Source organism: Camelus ferus, chromosome 4 (assembly GCF_009834535.1).
Source record: "Camelus ferus isolate YT-003-E chromosome 4, BCGSAC_Cfer_1.0, whole genome shotgun sequence".
Taxonomy (NCBI): Eukaryota; Metazoa; Chordata; class Mammalia; order Artiodactyla; family Camelidae; genus Camelus; species Camelus ferus.
Window position 1 is genome coordinate 54,763,351 of NC_045699.1, and position 15,884 is coordinate 54,779,234.

General features: G+C 41.0%; 1 protein-coding gene across 1 annotated transcript in view; it reads right to left on the reverse strand.

Moving 5' to 3' along the window:
• Positions 1–15,884, reverse strand: part of SVEP1 (sushi, von Willebrand factor type A, EGF and pentraxin domain containing 1) — a 157,232-nt gene that overhangs the window by 33,943 nt on the left and 107,405 nt on the right. The window contains 11 exon segments of the mRNA XM_032478157.1: positions 4,838–4,899; positions 4,901–5,006; positions 6,014–6,205; positions 6,846–6,930; positions 7,137–7,313; positions 8,639–8,758; positions 9,183–9,356; positions 10,381–10,551; positions 11,310–11,433; positions 12,381–12,505; positions 15,604–15,779. Of these exon segments, the coding sequence (XP_032334048.1) occupies positions 4,838–4,899; positions 4,901–5,006; positions 6,014–6,205; positions 6,846–6,930; positions 7,137–7,313; positions 8,639–8,758; positions 9,183–9,356; positions 10,381–10,551; positions 11,310–11,433; positions 12,381–12,505; positions 15,604–15,779 (1,512 nt within the window).

Genomic DNA, 15,884 nt, shown 5'->3' on the forward strand with positions numbered 1-15,884 from the left:
CTCTGCTATTCAACCAGCACGAATAAATTCTGCTTAATAACTCTGTCTCTCTTTATGCACAGGTATTTCTCTATATATGATGATACTGATGACTTACAAAAATCTTACAGTTATTCTCAGGTGCTCTCACAATGGGGAGTAAAATACTAGGGTATGCATATTAGAATAATTACATTTGAGTCATTCTTATTTTCATTCTCACTTTCTCGCTGAAGAGGAGGAGTTCAGGGAGTTCTAGAGGAACGTCTAACACTCCATTAATCCATCGTTTTGATATTAATGAAGGGTAAGAGGACTAAAATTTGGCACCACTTTAACCCTGTGTAGAAATACTAATTTCTTCATTTTACAGATGAGTGAATGGTGGTTCAGACAGGCTAAGAAATTTGCTGAGGATCTAAATTTGGTTTACGAGACTCCAATACTTCTATCTTTCCCAAGATGTCACTCTCTCTTTCTCTCTTTTTATAATGAGGTAGGTTAGATCACAGTTGGTGGCTGTCCTGTGGAAACTGTAGGCAGTGTCACTAGTGCAAATTATCTGACCACCCTTCAGCAAAGATTCCTCAGCCATCAGTTACAGCGAGCATCTCTCCTGAGGTCCCTTTCTGTTTTATAAAGAATCAGCGACTGCAGAAAGGTTGGAATTCTTTCCCCTTTGCTGCCAAGATTTGTGGAATCAACAGGAAACAGAGAGATCAAGGAAAACACGACAGAGCACCATCAGAGATGTGTGTGTCCACCCTACCTCCGGTCATATAGCATGCTGTGGACGGAAGTGGTCGAAGCGAATGTTCAGTTGTCCCTAATAGCTGAGCTCAGTCTCCAGTGGGATCCTGCTGCCATTCCCTGCTGTGGGCAAGCTCGGTTCTTTGTATAAGAATCCGAACCGAATAAATTTTTTTTAATATTTATTATGAAATTTACCTGAAATCAATTTATTATTTAAAAATTTTTTCTTTTTTCCTTTTTTTTTTTGGCAGGGGGTAGGTAATTAGGTTTATTTATTTATTTGGTTTTTCAGTGGAGGTACTGGGATTGAACGGAGGACCTCAGACATGCTAGGCATGCACTCTACCACTTGAATTACACCCTCCCCACCCCAAACCTAATAAATTTTTAAATGGCTTCTCTCTTAAATGATCCGGGAAGGTATACAAAAACAGTATGTTAAAAGCATAATTATATTATTAAAAAAATCCATCACCCCAGATCTGAGCACCCGGGTTCTACCATCCCGTACACAAGGTGCTCTAGATGGAAGTTCCAAGTGTAAAGGCTCTTGATGTTTTATATTTTTATAGCACAGTTTGCATCCTTTGCACACGCTGAACCACGCATCATTATTTTCACGGGTCCCTTGATGTTGCTGCCACATTTCATTGGCTGAAAGTTTACAGACATCACGTGAGCCATCTCTGATTTATTAGGGTCCACTGTGCCATCGATAAAATGCCTCCTTTACGTCATGGGACTAGCTGCTTTGGGGCAGATCCTTCTGCTTCCAGAAACCTCCCTATTCCTCCAAGGCTCTTGAGGACACAAAAACTGTGTTTTGTAATTTGGCAGCTCTTATTTAGGCCTCTGACCCCTGATCTGCTGGAAAATCTCCACCAACTCTCTCTCCCTAATGGAAGATCACAGCAAAAAGCTCTTGACTAGTGGAATGGAAGATGACCACTGAATAAATGTATTTTGAATAAATGAATTTAAAGAATGCATTTTCGATACTACTCATCATTTCTTAGAACCTGCACTATCTTCTTCTCTGACCTAAGAGCTTGGCTATTCTTAATGACTCTCAATCAAGATTCAGCCCTTCATTGGACAATTTGGCCATGCTACACGCTAGAGTCCCTTCCAGAGTGCACAAGGCAATGCCAGTGCGTTTATTTGCTTACGCATCTGTGTCCCAGATGAAATAGCTTAGGAGGGGAGTCATGAGAGAAGTGGAAAAGGAATCAAGGCAGAAAAGTAACATGAGCAAAGAAATGGGATTGTGATACAGCTGGAGAATTCTGGGGATTTACACACGGTTAGAACAAACACCTGGTAAAAAGGTGGTCACTGGGATCTTGTGTGTTTGTGAGGTTGTGATGGCTCACAGGTGAAGATGTAGCAGGCCCAGATCAACTGGGAATGGTTTTTGACGGTTACTTTGATAAGGACACTCAGAGATTTTAGCAGACAAAATGTCGCTGGAACAGAAATATATTTAAGTGGTTCATTAACTGGATGACCCAAAGGGTACTGGTTAACAGAAGCAAGCTAGTTGGGCGTCTCGTATCTTGTGAATGCCACAAAACTCTGTCCTTAACCCGTACATCCATCAGGTTGTAAGCAACACATAACTGGAGGGTGAAGGATAAGGGTTTTTAGAGGCCACTTCAATGGTTCTAATCTTACAAGGTAATCTTTAACAAAGATAAAAAAGGAGGTTCTGTTCATAGATAATAAAGAAAAACTGCACAAAGGGAAACCTGGCTTAGTGGCAGCCAATGTGAAAGACGATGGAGTTTCACTGAAGGAGGTGAATGAGTCAATGGTGACATCCTTAAAAGGGTGACTGCATTTCTAGAAACTGGAGATTACTTAATTATTTTTGTGCTTTCTTGTGTATTTAAATGTTTCATTAGACATCTGCCCAGAAAAAAAAGAGTAAGACAGAAGGTCTCCAGTCCAGCCACCCCTCAAAACACACTAAAGAGGAGTGAGTGTTGGTAAGGGGGCAAAAATGTTCTTCCTTCACCAAAAGTTTTACTTTCAGGAAAACAAAACTATCTCCTAATGGCTATTGATATTTTTCTTTTAGGAAAAAAACATGGGTGGGAGTGATCTGTGACTACGTGTACTTTCTATTAATTTGATTAAATATTTAAGATCGTTTCCCCATACATTATTAAATGACATCACTTTACATAACCATAATGACGAAATAGAAAATATTAACAAAGCCATATTTATATAGTACTGTGTGCACATATAAAGCACTTCTATAAAAATGGCTTCATACCCTTTAACAGCTGTCTGATTCAGGTGGGCAGATTTGGTTCCCATCTTTTCAGTGAGAACAGAGCTCCCACAGAGTGTGTACTTGCTTAGAGCAGAAGGGATCTGTACAAATACTGTGGCCTAACTCTGGGCCGTGTTTTAACTATAAAGTGGGAATAATATTTCTTCTGCTAAAGCCTACACCTTCCTCATTGTAGAAGGGAGCACATGACTTAATTCATGGCAAAGTCCTTTGAAAAATGTAAAACTCTCTACTTACACAGGAATTTGTTGTGATTTTCATGATTGTCTTTATTGCTTCTTTTAATAAATCCTTTTTGTATAATACACAGACTTAACACTAGGCAGACACAGAACTCTTCTTATGATTTAAGAGAATGATTTGTAAAGAAAAGAAGAAAAATGGAGATTTTTAAAAAATAAGAGTATGATCTTTAATATTTAAAAGTATATGCAAACATAACATTCTAGCAGGAGGTATAGTAAAATATCACCAACACTTATCTTCGGGCAACTAAAAAAATATATATTTTTACTTTCTAGTTTTATATGTGGCAATACATTATTTTTTAATCAGAAAAAGACCCAGAAGTTGGTTGTTATTTGGAACACTTATATTTGATAAGATTTCACAAACATTTAAATAACTAATTTAATAGTACTACATAGTTCGTTAGGAAGCAATTTTTAAATGAGTCTATCCACAGGGGAGAGATAGGGTCACCAAAAACTAATTCCTGCACTGAGATTTTAATATTACAGATTTCTTTTTTCACTTAAGAAGGTGTTAAGATTTTGGATTTCTGATCATGCAACTATTTCTCTCAATGGTCTTTTGCAGGAAAATATTGTCGCCACCTGCTGGCAGTTCTGTATTAGTGGGATGGTCTATCTGGGTGAAATGAACTTCAACTTTCCTGTTAAAGAAACTGTGTCCTCTTGTCTGTCCAAACATCATAATAATGGCAAAGTTTGTTGAGCTATTATTTTCTGGCTAGTCCATGCATTATATCATTTTATTCCTCACGATGCCCATAAAGTGTATGAACCATTAATAAATTTATAGAAGCACAGAGAGGTTATACTATTTCCCACAGGTCACACAGCAGGTGAATGACACAGCTGAGATACAAATCTAGAAACAGCAACCTCTCTGCTGTCACTCGTTCCAACTGTGTGAAAAGCAACTGCGGTAAATCTGGAGTGTGAAAGCTATAAATCATTACTGGTGAGGACATTTATTGAGGAAGCATGGGGAAAAAATGAGCAAAGAAATGCCAGCTAGACGATCTGGACTTTACTCACCCCTCAATTCTTCACTGTCTGCCTGAGACCCTAACCCTCCCCCTTGTAGAGGATACAATGAGACGAGTGTGAAAGCACTTTGTAGTCTGCTTCCTGGTTTTTCAAATTTCGTCTCTGAATTAAATGAGATCATTAAACATGTAAAAATCTAAACTTCATGATCTTTTTTTCATGCAGACGTGACATCTTTATGTTGTGACGAAGTCTTCGGTTTTACAGAGGATGAATACACAAATGCCTATTTAAATGGGCTTTCTGCATCTTTAATTAAAGTATAAAGATATTTTCCACTGCGTTGCCCAATGCCCGATATTCAAGCTCTAATTGGATAAATGACTCTAATTCCAGGAAAACATTGTTTCCACAGGGGAATATGCTCCCTGTTTGCTGTTGGACAACAAGAGTGTGAAGCTCTCTCTGGCTCTGGCTGCCAGGAAATTTAATGTATCATTCAGCGGAGCCCACCTGCCATCGGAAGCATCGTCTCCCAGTGTTCCCTTCCTTCACAGGGTTTACTTACCCTTCTTTGCAAGTGTAAGTGACAGTGTTCCCAAAGGTGAAGTTACTCCCGGTAATGATGGCAGTCTTTGATGGCCGGCGGCTCCCCACAGAGGACCAGACGGCAGGTAGGTGGCGCTCTGTCCCAGCTGCCTGAGGCTGAGCATTCAATGACAGAAGGGCCTTGCAAGCTACGGGAAAGAAGGGTACCACTGCTTTCATTGGCTATTTATTTACTGCTTTGGAGATGAACCAGGAAGGATTGAGGAGAGAATAGGGGACACAAGGAATTTTAATACTTAAAGTTTCTTCCTATTTTATTGCTTTCTATAAAAACCAGGGAAATCCGAGCTGGCTATAGATTTATTTGAAACTATGGGTCAGCTAAAACAATGTTAACAGTCAGTGACTAGGGTGCAAAATAGAATGGCTTAACATGCTCATTGGTGGGCATTCCAAACCTCGTGATTAGCAGATTACTTGGATGAAGAGGGTTAATAGGCTGGTTAAGATCCAGCGATAACGGAGACCGGTACCCAGGAAGTCAGGGAAACTGAGGTCAAAGAGCAAAGGTCCTTGCCACGAGCCTGGGCATCTGAACAGTGCTGCTCATCACTCCGACCTCTGGTCTCCCTTTGAATTGAAAAGCCTCACATCCTTGTGGCATGGCGTATCCACCTTCACAACTCACCGCATTTTCAGTTTACCTGATCTGTTTCACTTCAGACCCTGTTGGCCAAGCTTTTGATCATAGCCTGTGTCTTTCTAGTGTCCCTTCTGCTTGAACACACACACACACTCACCATTAATCAAACTAATCTCTTAACAGTATGAGAGAATTAGGCCCTTATCATGACATGATTTTTACAACATCCTATGCAATGTTTTGCTTACCGAAAGAATCCACCCTAGAGCATTTTATCAGGTGTTGTGTTACGCCTCACACACTTTCTGCTTTCATGTTTAACGCCTGAATGCTCACAGCACTGAACTAGAGCCCCCAGAGTCAAAGTCAGACGGAGTATTCCCCTGGGTATTTACCACAGGCTGAGCCTCACGAGGCAGACGCATTGGAGGCTATTTCTTACATTTAGAAACTTGTATTTCAAGCCAGCCAGTCACATGCAAGCGCAATCTACTGCATAAATAACAAGTAACAGGGTGCTGCTGGAAGCTTGGCTGGTGCCTAGGGCTTTACCTGTATCCACTCTCACAAGAATAGGATGCAGTAGAAAGGTAGGTAAGCCCGCTCAAAGTGTATTTCCCATTATTTATGTCTTCGGGGCGGGAACACTTGACCAGCTCACACACAGGAGGAGAGTGACTCCAGGAACCGCTGGCGAGACAAGATGACTCTTCATCGCCCTCCAGGGCATATCCTTTATTGCACCTAAAGAAGGTAAAAGAAAATGACAGAACACAATTTGTTTTATTTTTGCATAATTTTCTCTGTGCTCAAACCTCCCAAAAGATTGAGAATTTACACATGTTGCTAGAGTACATTTTTTTTTCCCTACGGAAATAATGCTCTGAAAAAAAATCTTTTTCCACGTTGAATAGTACACACCTTCCCCACAGGGACCCTGCTGGGTGGTCAGCAGAAGGATAGCTTTAAGGATTTGCTTGCCTCCGGTTCATGTCATGGGTTAGTAGCTGCAAACAAAATCCTTTTTTCCCCCCCTTTTTAAAAAAATGGATGTACTGGGGACTGAATCCAGAACGTCATGCATGCTAGGCACACACTCTACCACTGAGCTATGACCTTCCCCTCCCAAACAGAAAGATTCTTGGTTTGAGAGTGGTCCTTTGTAGAATAAGTCCCTAGGATGCCATGGAAAGAGGTCCTGCAAACTAATGAATATTTTTGGTTATAAAAAGCTTTGGATCCAAACCCAAACATGTAATTCAATTAATTCCATATTAATTCAAAGACATCTTCTGGGATGACTCTGTCTTTTCTTCCAGTATTGGATCACTGCCCACATGTCATCCACAGCTGCTACAAGGCAGTGTTAAGCTTAGGCACTCACCTATAGATGACTTTACTGCCGTAGGTAAATGCTGATCCATCAACGCCGCCATTTTCAGGGACAGCTGGTACACCACAAGAAACGGCTTAAAGGAGGAAAACCAAAAGGCATTGCTTTTCTTAGCGAGTGTGTGCAAAAACCTCTAAAACCCCCAAGGCAGCTCTAGGCTTTCTGTCCTGTTTAAATACAAGCCTCATGTTGGGCTTCAAATGCAGACTATTGATACAACATAACACTTGGCACTTCTCCACCTTGAATTTCTAGGATTGCCCAACACTTTACTAAACAAACCTTCACAATGTGGAATCTGATGACTCCATTCTCCAGACTCCAAACAGGTGACTGTGGTTACTCCCACCAGCTGGTGTCCTTCTTCACATGAGAATGTGACTTGGGCACCCACTGTATAAATCTCCCCAGAAGAGTAGCCGTTTTCTGGATTTCCTGGAGCCTTACATTTTATAGGTTCTTGAAAGAGAGAAATGGTTTTTTTTGTGGGGCAAGAGGTGACTTTCACACAGCTATGCAAAGCCTTGGAGCAAAAGAATTCCACTACAGTTAAGGTACCAGTTAAATCTTGGAAAAAAGAAAAAGCTTTTGAAGGAAAAGGCATGAAGTCCATGGACACATTAGATAATTAGACCAGAAGACAGACTTAATTGACATTTTAAAAACAGTATTTTAAAACAGAAATGACTAAGGAAAAATAAAATTTATCAGGCTGAAAAGGGAGCTGTTTATGGATAAGCAGAAGTGGTGCCAGGGCAGGGCTCAGAAGGGCTTTAGCTCCTCCTCCTTCTCCCAAACTCATGCCCACTTTTTAAGAGCAACTGACTTTCTCTCAAGCTGATGTAAAGGCTGGACCAAAGCACATTTAGGGGAAGTTCCCAGCCTCCCCTTCCAAACAGCCTACAGATCCTAAGCCCCTCCCATGTGCAAATTTCGAGTCAGTCACCACTTCTAGGAAGGACAGTAAGTTAAAGGGAGGTTTGGGGCTAGAGTTACACAACAGGAGGGAATAAATCCTTAAATTCTCAAAAAGGGAAAACATATTGATTTCAACTATTCTGAAGATCACTGTGGCTGTAGAAATTTTAAAAGAAGCTCTCCTAAAAAGTAAAAGCATTGTAAGACTGATTTTGAGAATTCCTATTCAATTTCTAATTGTTTTCTAGTAGTTGCTTTGTCACAATTGATGTAGGGAAACATCGAAGGGTGGAGAGATGGGCCAGGATTATCAACGTTACCACAAAAGAGAGAGATGTAGTAGGGCAAGATGTGCAATGACAGCCTGTGTGGTTGGGGCACACAGAAGATGAAGATGTGATGAAGGTGAAGATGTGATGAAGGCAAGATGTGATGAAGGCGAGGATGTGATGAAGGCGAGGATGTGATGAAGGCGAGATGTGATGAAGGCGAGGATGTGATGAAGGCGAGGATGTGATGAAGGTGAGGATGTGATAAAGCATCTTCTCTGCTCTGACTGAGGCAGTAGAGGCCACTGCTTATTATTTCTAAGTCCACTCTATTCTTCTTCTACGTAGACACATTGTCAACATTCTAGTGATAAAGCTGACTCTCAGTTTTGTTTTTCAGAAATGGGGAAGTTAGGAAAACCACAATGCTAGTTTAAAGCGTCTTTAATTGTTGCTTCTGTGTCTTTTTAAAGATGGTTTTTCTCTTCCATCTCCCCTTGGAAGTTGGAAATATTGTCTTATTTTTAAATAACATTCATTTAAAATACATACTTGAATTAAAAAATTGAAATGGACTTCCCAGTTCCACATAATTACCTGCACAGCTTTTCCCATCTCCCGTGTAGGGTGGGACACAGGAGCAGATGTAGGATCCATTTGTATTCAGGCAGGAAGCATGCTCACTGCAATCTGACCCAACCGCACACTCATCGACATCTGAAATGGTTTACAAATAGCAAAGTCGATGGATTTTTCTTAAGTATCAAACCTTTGTTTTCACTTTTAAATCACTACATAGCACTTAATGCATTCCACTAGATGTATTTTTGTAACATTTGGATAGAATAGTCATAATCACATTGCAGATGTACAATAACAGCTATCATTTCCCCAGTTTCTAGGTGGGTAAGTAGAAGAACGGAGATGGATGAAGAGATTCTTAATACTGAGCCTGGTAAAAAAATTTCAAACATGTCTGGCACTTCTAGGGACAGCTGCTTTGTCATTATGGCTTGCCCAGAGCTTACTGGGATGAGATGAAATTAACCAAGGAATGCCACAAGAGCCTCAGGAATTTGGGATGACTGTCTCCCACAGAGTTAGAATCAACACACACAGTAATGGCCAAGATTTAGCTCACCAAGGCACGATGGAGAAATGCCATTCCAGCTCCCATTATCCGTACAAAACATCCTTGAATCACCCAACAAATAGTAGCCATTGTTGCACTGGTAGGTCACCGTGCTGCCAGCATGGAAGTCCTCGGCTGAATACAAGCCGTTCTCCAGAGAGGGTGGCACCCCGCAGCTAATGCCTAGGGTGTGACCGGAAAGAAAACACAATGACATGAAAAGCAAAATATTCAAAGAACATTTTATTTATATTAACTGTGAGTTAAGCATGAACATCTCATTGCACACCAACATTAGGCTGAGGACGCTCTAGGGGTGGTGGCAGGTCATAGCCATACCTGTGCCCAGAGGATCTTGCATACTGTCTGGCTCACGGTAGGCACATAATTCATCCACTTAAAAAATATTGCTAGAGATCCTGCTACCTGCTAGACACTGTTCTGGTGCTGAGGTTACAGTAATGAACCAAACAGACAGAATTCCTGCTTTTGGGAGCTTACTGTCTAGTCAGAATAGAGACATAAGGAACAGATAAATATATGACATACATATCTCTCTATAGGAATAGATGCTAAGGAGAAATTTTCTGATGACCCTATCTATAATAGGAGTCTTGCTTCCACTCAGCCCCCTCACTTTTTACCTCCCTACTCTGTTTTATTTTTTTTTAATAGCCTTTACTTCTGGCCCTTGCCATTCTTATTTACTACAAATAAATAATTTTATATTTACTTGCTATTTTCTGCTGCTGCTACTATAATGTAAACTCGATTAAGAAGAGAGACTTTTCCCTCAACTGCTGCATCTCCAGAGCTTAGATCCGTGTCCAGCACATACTAGGTGCTTTAAACAGTGTTGAATAAATGGATGAATGGGCGCAGCCAACTCAAGAGATCGCTTCCTGTTTTCCTACCCAGCAATGACCCATCTCCCGTTGGGCTCCAGCCCCTACACCTGCCTCTCCCGCCCATCCAGCTCCTTGGGCCACCTGGGCGCACTCACAGGTGGTGGGTTCTGGGGATTCTCGCTTCCCACCTCCCTCATGGTGCCCAGAACACTTCATTCCACCAAGCAAGCATTCAGTGAATAATTGCTATATGGTCTACTACGAAGTATGTAGCTTTTATCTAGCATTCCTGAAAAGTGTTCTTAGGGTTCCGGTGTTTTTCAAGAGCTACTGAAATGCCTCCAACAAAGGCAGCTCACGTTCACAGCGAGGCAGTGGTTGTGTCCACTGTCCCTGGTTCAGGCAGTACTGCACAGGGTTTCCGACCATCTGGAAGCCTGGATCACAGAACAGACTAATTTTGGAGCCTGGCTTTAAGTCTTTTGATGCAGTTCTCAGATGAGGTACTGATCCTTCTAAAGGTGGACAATCTGAGAGCAAAGAACACAGGTTCAGAGCTTGTCAGTAACACAGCAGGAGCATCACCAGGTTAGGGGTTTCAAATCCCACGTGGTACCAGCATTTGACAGACACTCTTATCGATATTAAAACAAGACAACACGTAACCAGGTGGTTGGCAGGCAAAATTTCTGGAAAACACTCTTTGAGTCAACAAACAACTTCTCTTTCAGCAGAAGTCGGCTGAATATGATTTTAAGGAAAAAACAGTATTTCAGAATTCATAAAATATTCTTCTAAGTTATCAAAAAATGAATTCTAGGGCATCTTCAGAAACTTATTTAAATACATTGAATTTCAGGAGGCAGTTTTGATCATTCACAGTTTGACTATTCAGTGGGTGGATTATAAAGTCCATTTCTTTTCTCCTGGTGCTTACCTGCCCCTGCTAGGAAGTACAGAGCTGAGACAACATTCCGTCTCAAGCAGGAGGATAAGATTTCAGCGGGCATTTACAAAATTAGCCATATCCCTTCTCTCATCCTATTATTCTTATTTTACCTGTGCCCAAGTTTCCTGCACAATTATTTTTTACTCTGTTGTACAGAATATACTAGAGAATTACAAAAATAATAAATTCTTTGGAGGCAGATAGGGTGCAAATGAATCGCTAGGTAAACAATAGACTGGCAGGCACACCCTATTTGACCAAAAGAGAATCAAACATCTCCTTGAGCTAGAAAATCCCAGAACAGTCAAGAGACAGCAGAGTCTAAAGAAGGAAACGAACCAGAACAGAATATGCTCTTGGAATCGACCTTCACTTTCCCCACAGTTCCTGACAGGAAATCCGGCCAGGCTAGCACGTTTCCTTTACTGAGTTCCTCTGGGCATGACGTAGCCAGTGATTTCACCTGAAAGTTTAAAAACCCATCGTTAGACAAATATCACTTGTTTCAGGAAGACAGAGTTATTATGTCTTAATTTAGTCCTATTGGAAACATTCACAGATTTGGGGGGGCAGGGTGGAGAGAAGCAGGCTTTTGTATACATGGTGTGATTTCAGAGGCAACAGGAAACTTCTCTCCCCCATCCCCTTCTACTCCCATCTTCCCCTTTCCCAAGTATTTCATTGTTGCTGGAAATACGGAAGTTGTACGTATGGAATTTCTTGTCTAAAACTCTGCAGTTTGTTAAGGTGTTGTAGGGTTCCAGTCTCCTGTCTACCACCTCTAACCTAGAGCTGAGAAAATGACGTTTAGGCAAGTTCTGCCATTGTAATAACAAGCCTTTACAATGCACCAGACAACACCTCAATTGTGCATGCAGGACTTTGCTCCATCCTGCTGAAATTCCACGAGGCGGTTCTATTTATCTTTGGTAGACAAGAACGCTGAAGCTCAGAGAGATGGGGTAACATGTTCAAAACCATCACAGTGAGTTTGTGGTAAAACTGAGATTTGAACCCCGGCCACTGGACTGGCTTTGAACATGAGGCCATCTGCTCCTCTCTCTGTGTGATCTTGTGCCAGCCCTAAATTCCTGCCTCCTTTAGTCAGACGGTTTGGAAGTATTTTTCTCTGGGTTTCTTTCCAGCTCCTGAATTATAAGATTTTATGAAATGATCACATCCAATACAATTGTAAAACATCACCAAGAAACTGAAAAAGAGATTCATTGAAAGTTATTGTTGGTAGTCTCTGTCTGGCTTAGTCAACAACCATGGCATCAAATGATACCGGTGGTAAAGCCTAAAAACCCAGAGGATGCATTGAGATACGGCGTCATTAGGCTGTGCACACTTGTACTAGGTCTGTACCTTCGCACCTCATTACGGTCATACACTGAAAATGGAACTGACCTGCTGTGGAGACAGGACATAGTCCCAGAGGTTGAGCTGGCTTATGGAGCCCACAAAAGACTCAGCTGGGTTGAATCCCTCTCCTTTTTGGTCTTGCTCTTGCCCAAGAACTAATGCACCACCACCTACAGACAGAAGGAGAGAAAAAAGGAGGAAAACTGGCCTGATTGCTATTTCCACAGGGCTAACTTGATGAAGGCACAGCTTCTATCAATGTACCAGGGAAAATTACTGAAAAGCGAAATGATCTCTATTCACTGCATGATTTTCCAGTAAGATGACTTCAGGATTTTATCTAGCAACTTAAAAAACAGGCTAAGAGGACTTAGAATATGATATTGGATTTATAAATGTTTAACTATAAAACTGCATATACACACACATATATAAGCTTATAATATTTTATGTCAACATGATAGGTAAGTCCTATCTTGCCCCCTCTGTTCTAGGAAATTGCCCTCCATGACAGACTACCAGTAGTTGTTCTCCACCTTCTTCTTAAGCCTGTCTTCTTAGTCTTCAGCCTACAATGCTTAAAGTTCTATCACTAATTCCAAGGAACCTTCTAAAGCTGCCAGTTTCCACCTAATTGCCAAATCCAATGGAAACTCTTCCATATTCACCTCTGGTGAATTCTCTGCATCACCTGTTTCTATTAACCATTTCATTCTATTAAACTGTCCTTCCTGCCACACTGGATGGTCTGTTTTGCCCCTCTAGAGCTACCCTCCACCTTTCTCCACTCTGCTTTGTGACCTCAAAGGTTGACGCCTATGGATCACCCATGCCACCTGGTTTCCTCAGCTTCTGGTTGTCTGATCAATGGAAAGACCAGCCCGAGGTAAGAAAGTGGAATGAGAGAGAAGGTTAATTTCCTGGATAATTTCCTCCCAGGCAACAGATGGTAGGGGCTGCTTTCCTCTCTCTAACATCATGGCTCCTGCTGGGTGATGTCTCTCCATCACTGCAGGTTTGCCTAAATTCTGGCAACAACACCCACTCCTTGTCACTTCATGTCCATCTCTTGTGACTCTCCCCTGTTGCTAGTCATGGGCTGTTTTACTACCATATTTTGGTTCTCTTGACTTTGCACACAGCTTTAAAAAATAGTCTTTTCATGAACCTCTTCAGTCACCCTCCTGGTGTGTACCACCTGTTTCCTGCCAGGAGCAATATTGATTCCACTTGGTTTCCATGACAGCATCCTCTCTGGTTCTCCGTGAACCTCATTTTCAAGTCTCCTTTCTCTTCCTGCTTCTCAGATGCTCATGCGCCCAGGATTCCACCCTGGCCTCCTCCCTTCTTCCGTCAGCTAGTTTCTCTATCTCATCTCCCGCCTGCCAATCGATGTCTATAGAGCTCTCACTCATGATTTCCCAACCTGTACCTTTTTATTTATAAAAATTAATAATTAAAATTAATATGTACACATGGAAGGACATTTTTTAAGTTAAGTATAAAGAATTCTTCCTTCCCAGAAATAATCATTTAACAGCTGTGTTTTTCTTTCTAAGTAATATTTTTATTATTTAAAAATTTTTTTTAGTGTGTGTGTATATGTGTGTGAGAGAGCTTTTAAAACACACCAGATAGGATCCTACCTTATATGATGTTGGAAGCTTGCTTTTTTTTTTCTTGAACATGTTCTCATTTCATGAGTTTTAATAGCTTTTCTATTTCATCATGTGATTGTACCACTATCCACAATTTTATTAATTAATTAGTTAAACAACCACTTATTGGATATTGGAGTTGCTTCCAAGTTTGGTACTAAGATACCACTGAGATAAATATATTGATACACAGATATCTGTCCAGATCATTGATTATCTCTTTTAGATTGATTCCTGCTAGTGAATTGGTTGCCAGCAAAGGGCTTCTCGAAGGCTCTTGATGAAAGTTTCTACGTTGCTTCCCAGAAAGTCTGGATCAATTGTCACACCTTCCAGCACTCTATAAGAGCATCCACTATGCCGAATCCTTGCCAGTCATGTGTCATCACTAAAAAAAACAACTCTGTCCGTTTGATAGAAAGTGGTACCAACCTATGTTTTTAGCTACATATATTCCTGTGATTAGAATTCAAACTCAGTATGTCTAAAACCAAATATAGAATCTACACTCATCCTTGATTCCAGATTCGAGAACTATCCTTTCTCTAGAATTCCTATCTCAGCTAACAGACTCTTCAATAAATCTGGTCACCTTAAATTCACTAAGGTCTGTCAACTGGAGATCTGCACTGTTCATGGGCTGTAATTCATTCTTATCGCTGTGGTCAGACAACCATCTCCTTGGTGGCTACTATTACAGTTTTCTTGTTTTATTTTCCTCTTCCTCTAACCTACTTTTCATGCTTCTATTAGGATTTTTTTTAAACGTAGAAATGTTCTTTCCTTGACCATAAATGAAATAAATGTGCATTATAAAAATATCAGAAAAGAATAAAGAAGAAAAATAAAAGCCACCTGCAGTCCCACCACCCAAGAGAACCGAGAGTTAAAAACAAAAATATTCTGAATTAAACACAAAAAGAAGCCACCACCCCACCTCCTAGGATAATGCCACTTCCTGCAGAAACACTTTGAAATGTTACCTTATTTACTGCAGGGAACCTCCGACCATTCCTCCTCATATGACACATGTCACGGAAGGACCTAGATAGAGCAGGCTTATTGCCAGGCACAGTGCAGAGAACCCTGGATCGCCTAGTACTTTTTGCATTCCTTCAAACTAAACTCTCTAAATATTTATTTAAAAGTATTTTTAGAAGAGAAGTCTAAGTTCTTCAGAAAAGGGGCATAAAAGATGGATAGCTAACAGCAGTGTTCCAGCCTGGATTCTGGATCTACTTGAATACTGTGTATTCTGATCACAAAATCAAACCAAACCTAAAACAAAACAAACACCACCAACTAACAGAAATACACCAGCAGTTAATCTCCTCCTTGGAAGAGAGTTTAGTAACCACCCATTGTTAATTCAGCATGCTTCTTGGTGGTCTTAATATAGATCCCAAAAGTATTTCTTACACAGAGTCACACAGGTCACCTGGGTAAAGCTAGTAATTCAGAGTCTGGATAACCAGGGGGTACTAAATGGGAGAGATAACTCTTGACCTTGGTCTGAAACCAAAGACAACAGAGCTAGCAACCTTGATGTTCATCAAAGCACCACCACCTCTAGCATTGAATGGAAATACATTCCTTTGGCTAGGACCTACCAGGGATGGCCGAACCAACAGAGAGGCCCACGCCACCATCAGATAATTTCCCATCGATATAGACTTTCCAGGCTCCATCAGCACTTGTCCAAGTGATGGCAATGTGATGCCAACTGCCGTCATTCACGGAGGGACAGTCTGTTATTTTTTCCTTGCCATTCACATAAAGAACCCAGCTGTGGAAAGATTCCAAGGGAAACAGTCATCAGTCATATGTTGTAACCCCATCTGTGGGGCACGTTACTAACGTTCTTCTTTTTCTTTTTCTGTGGGTAGAGCCC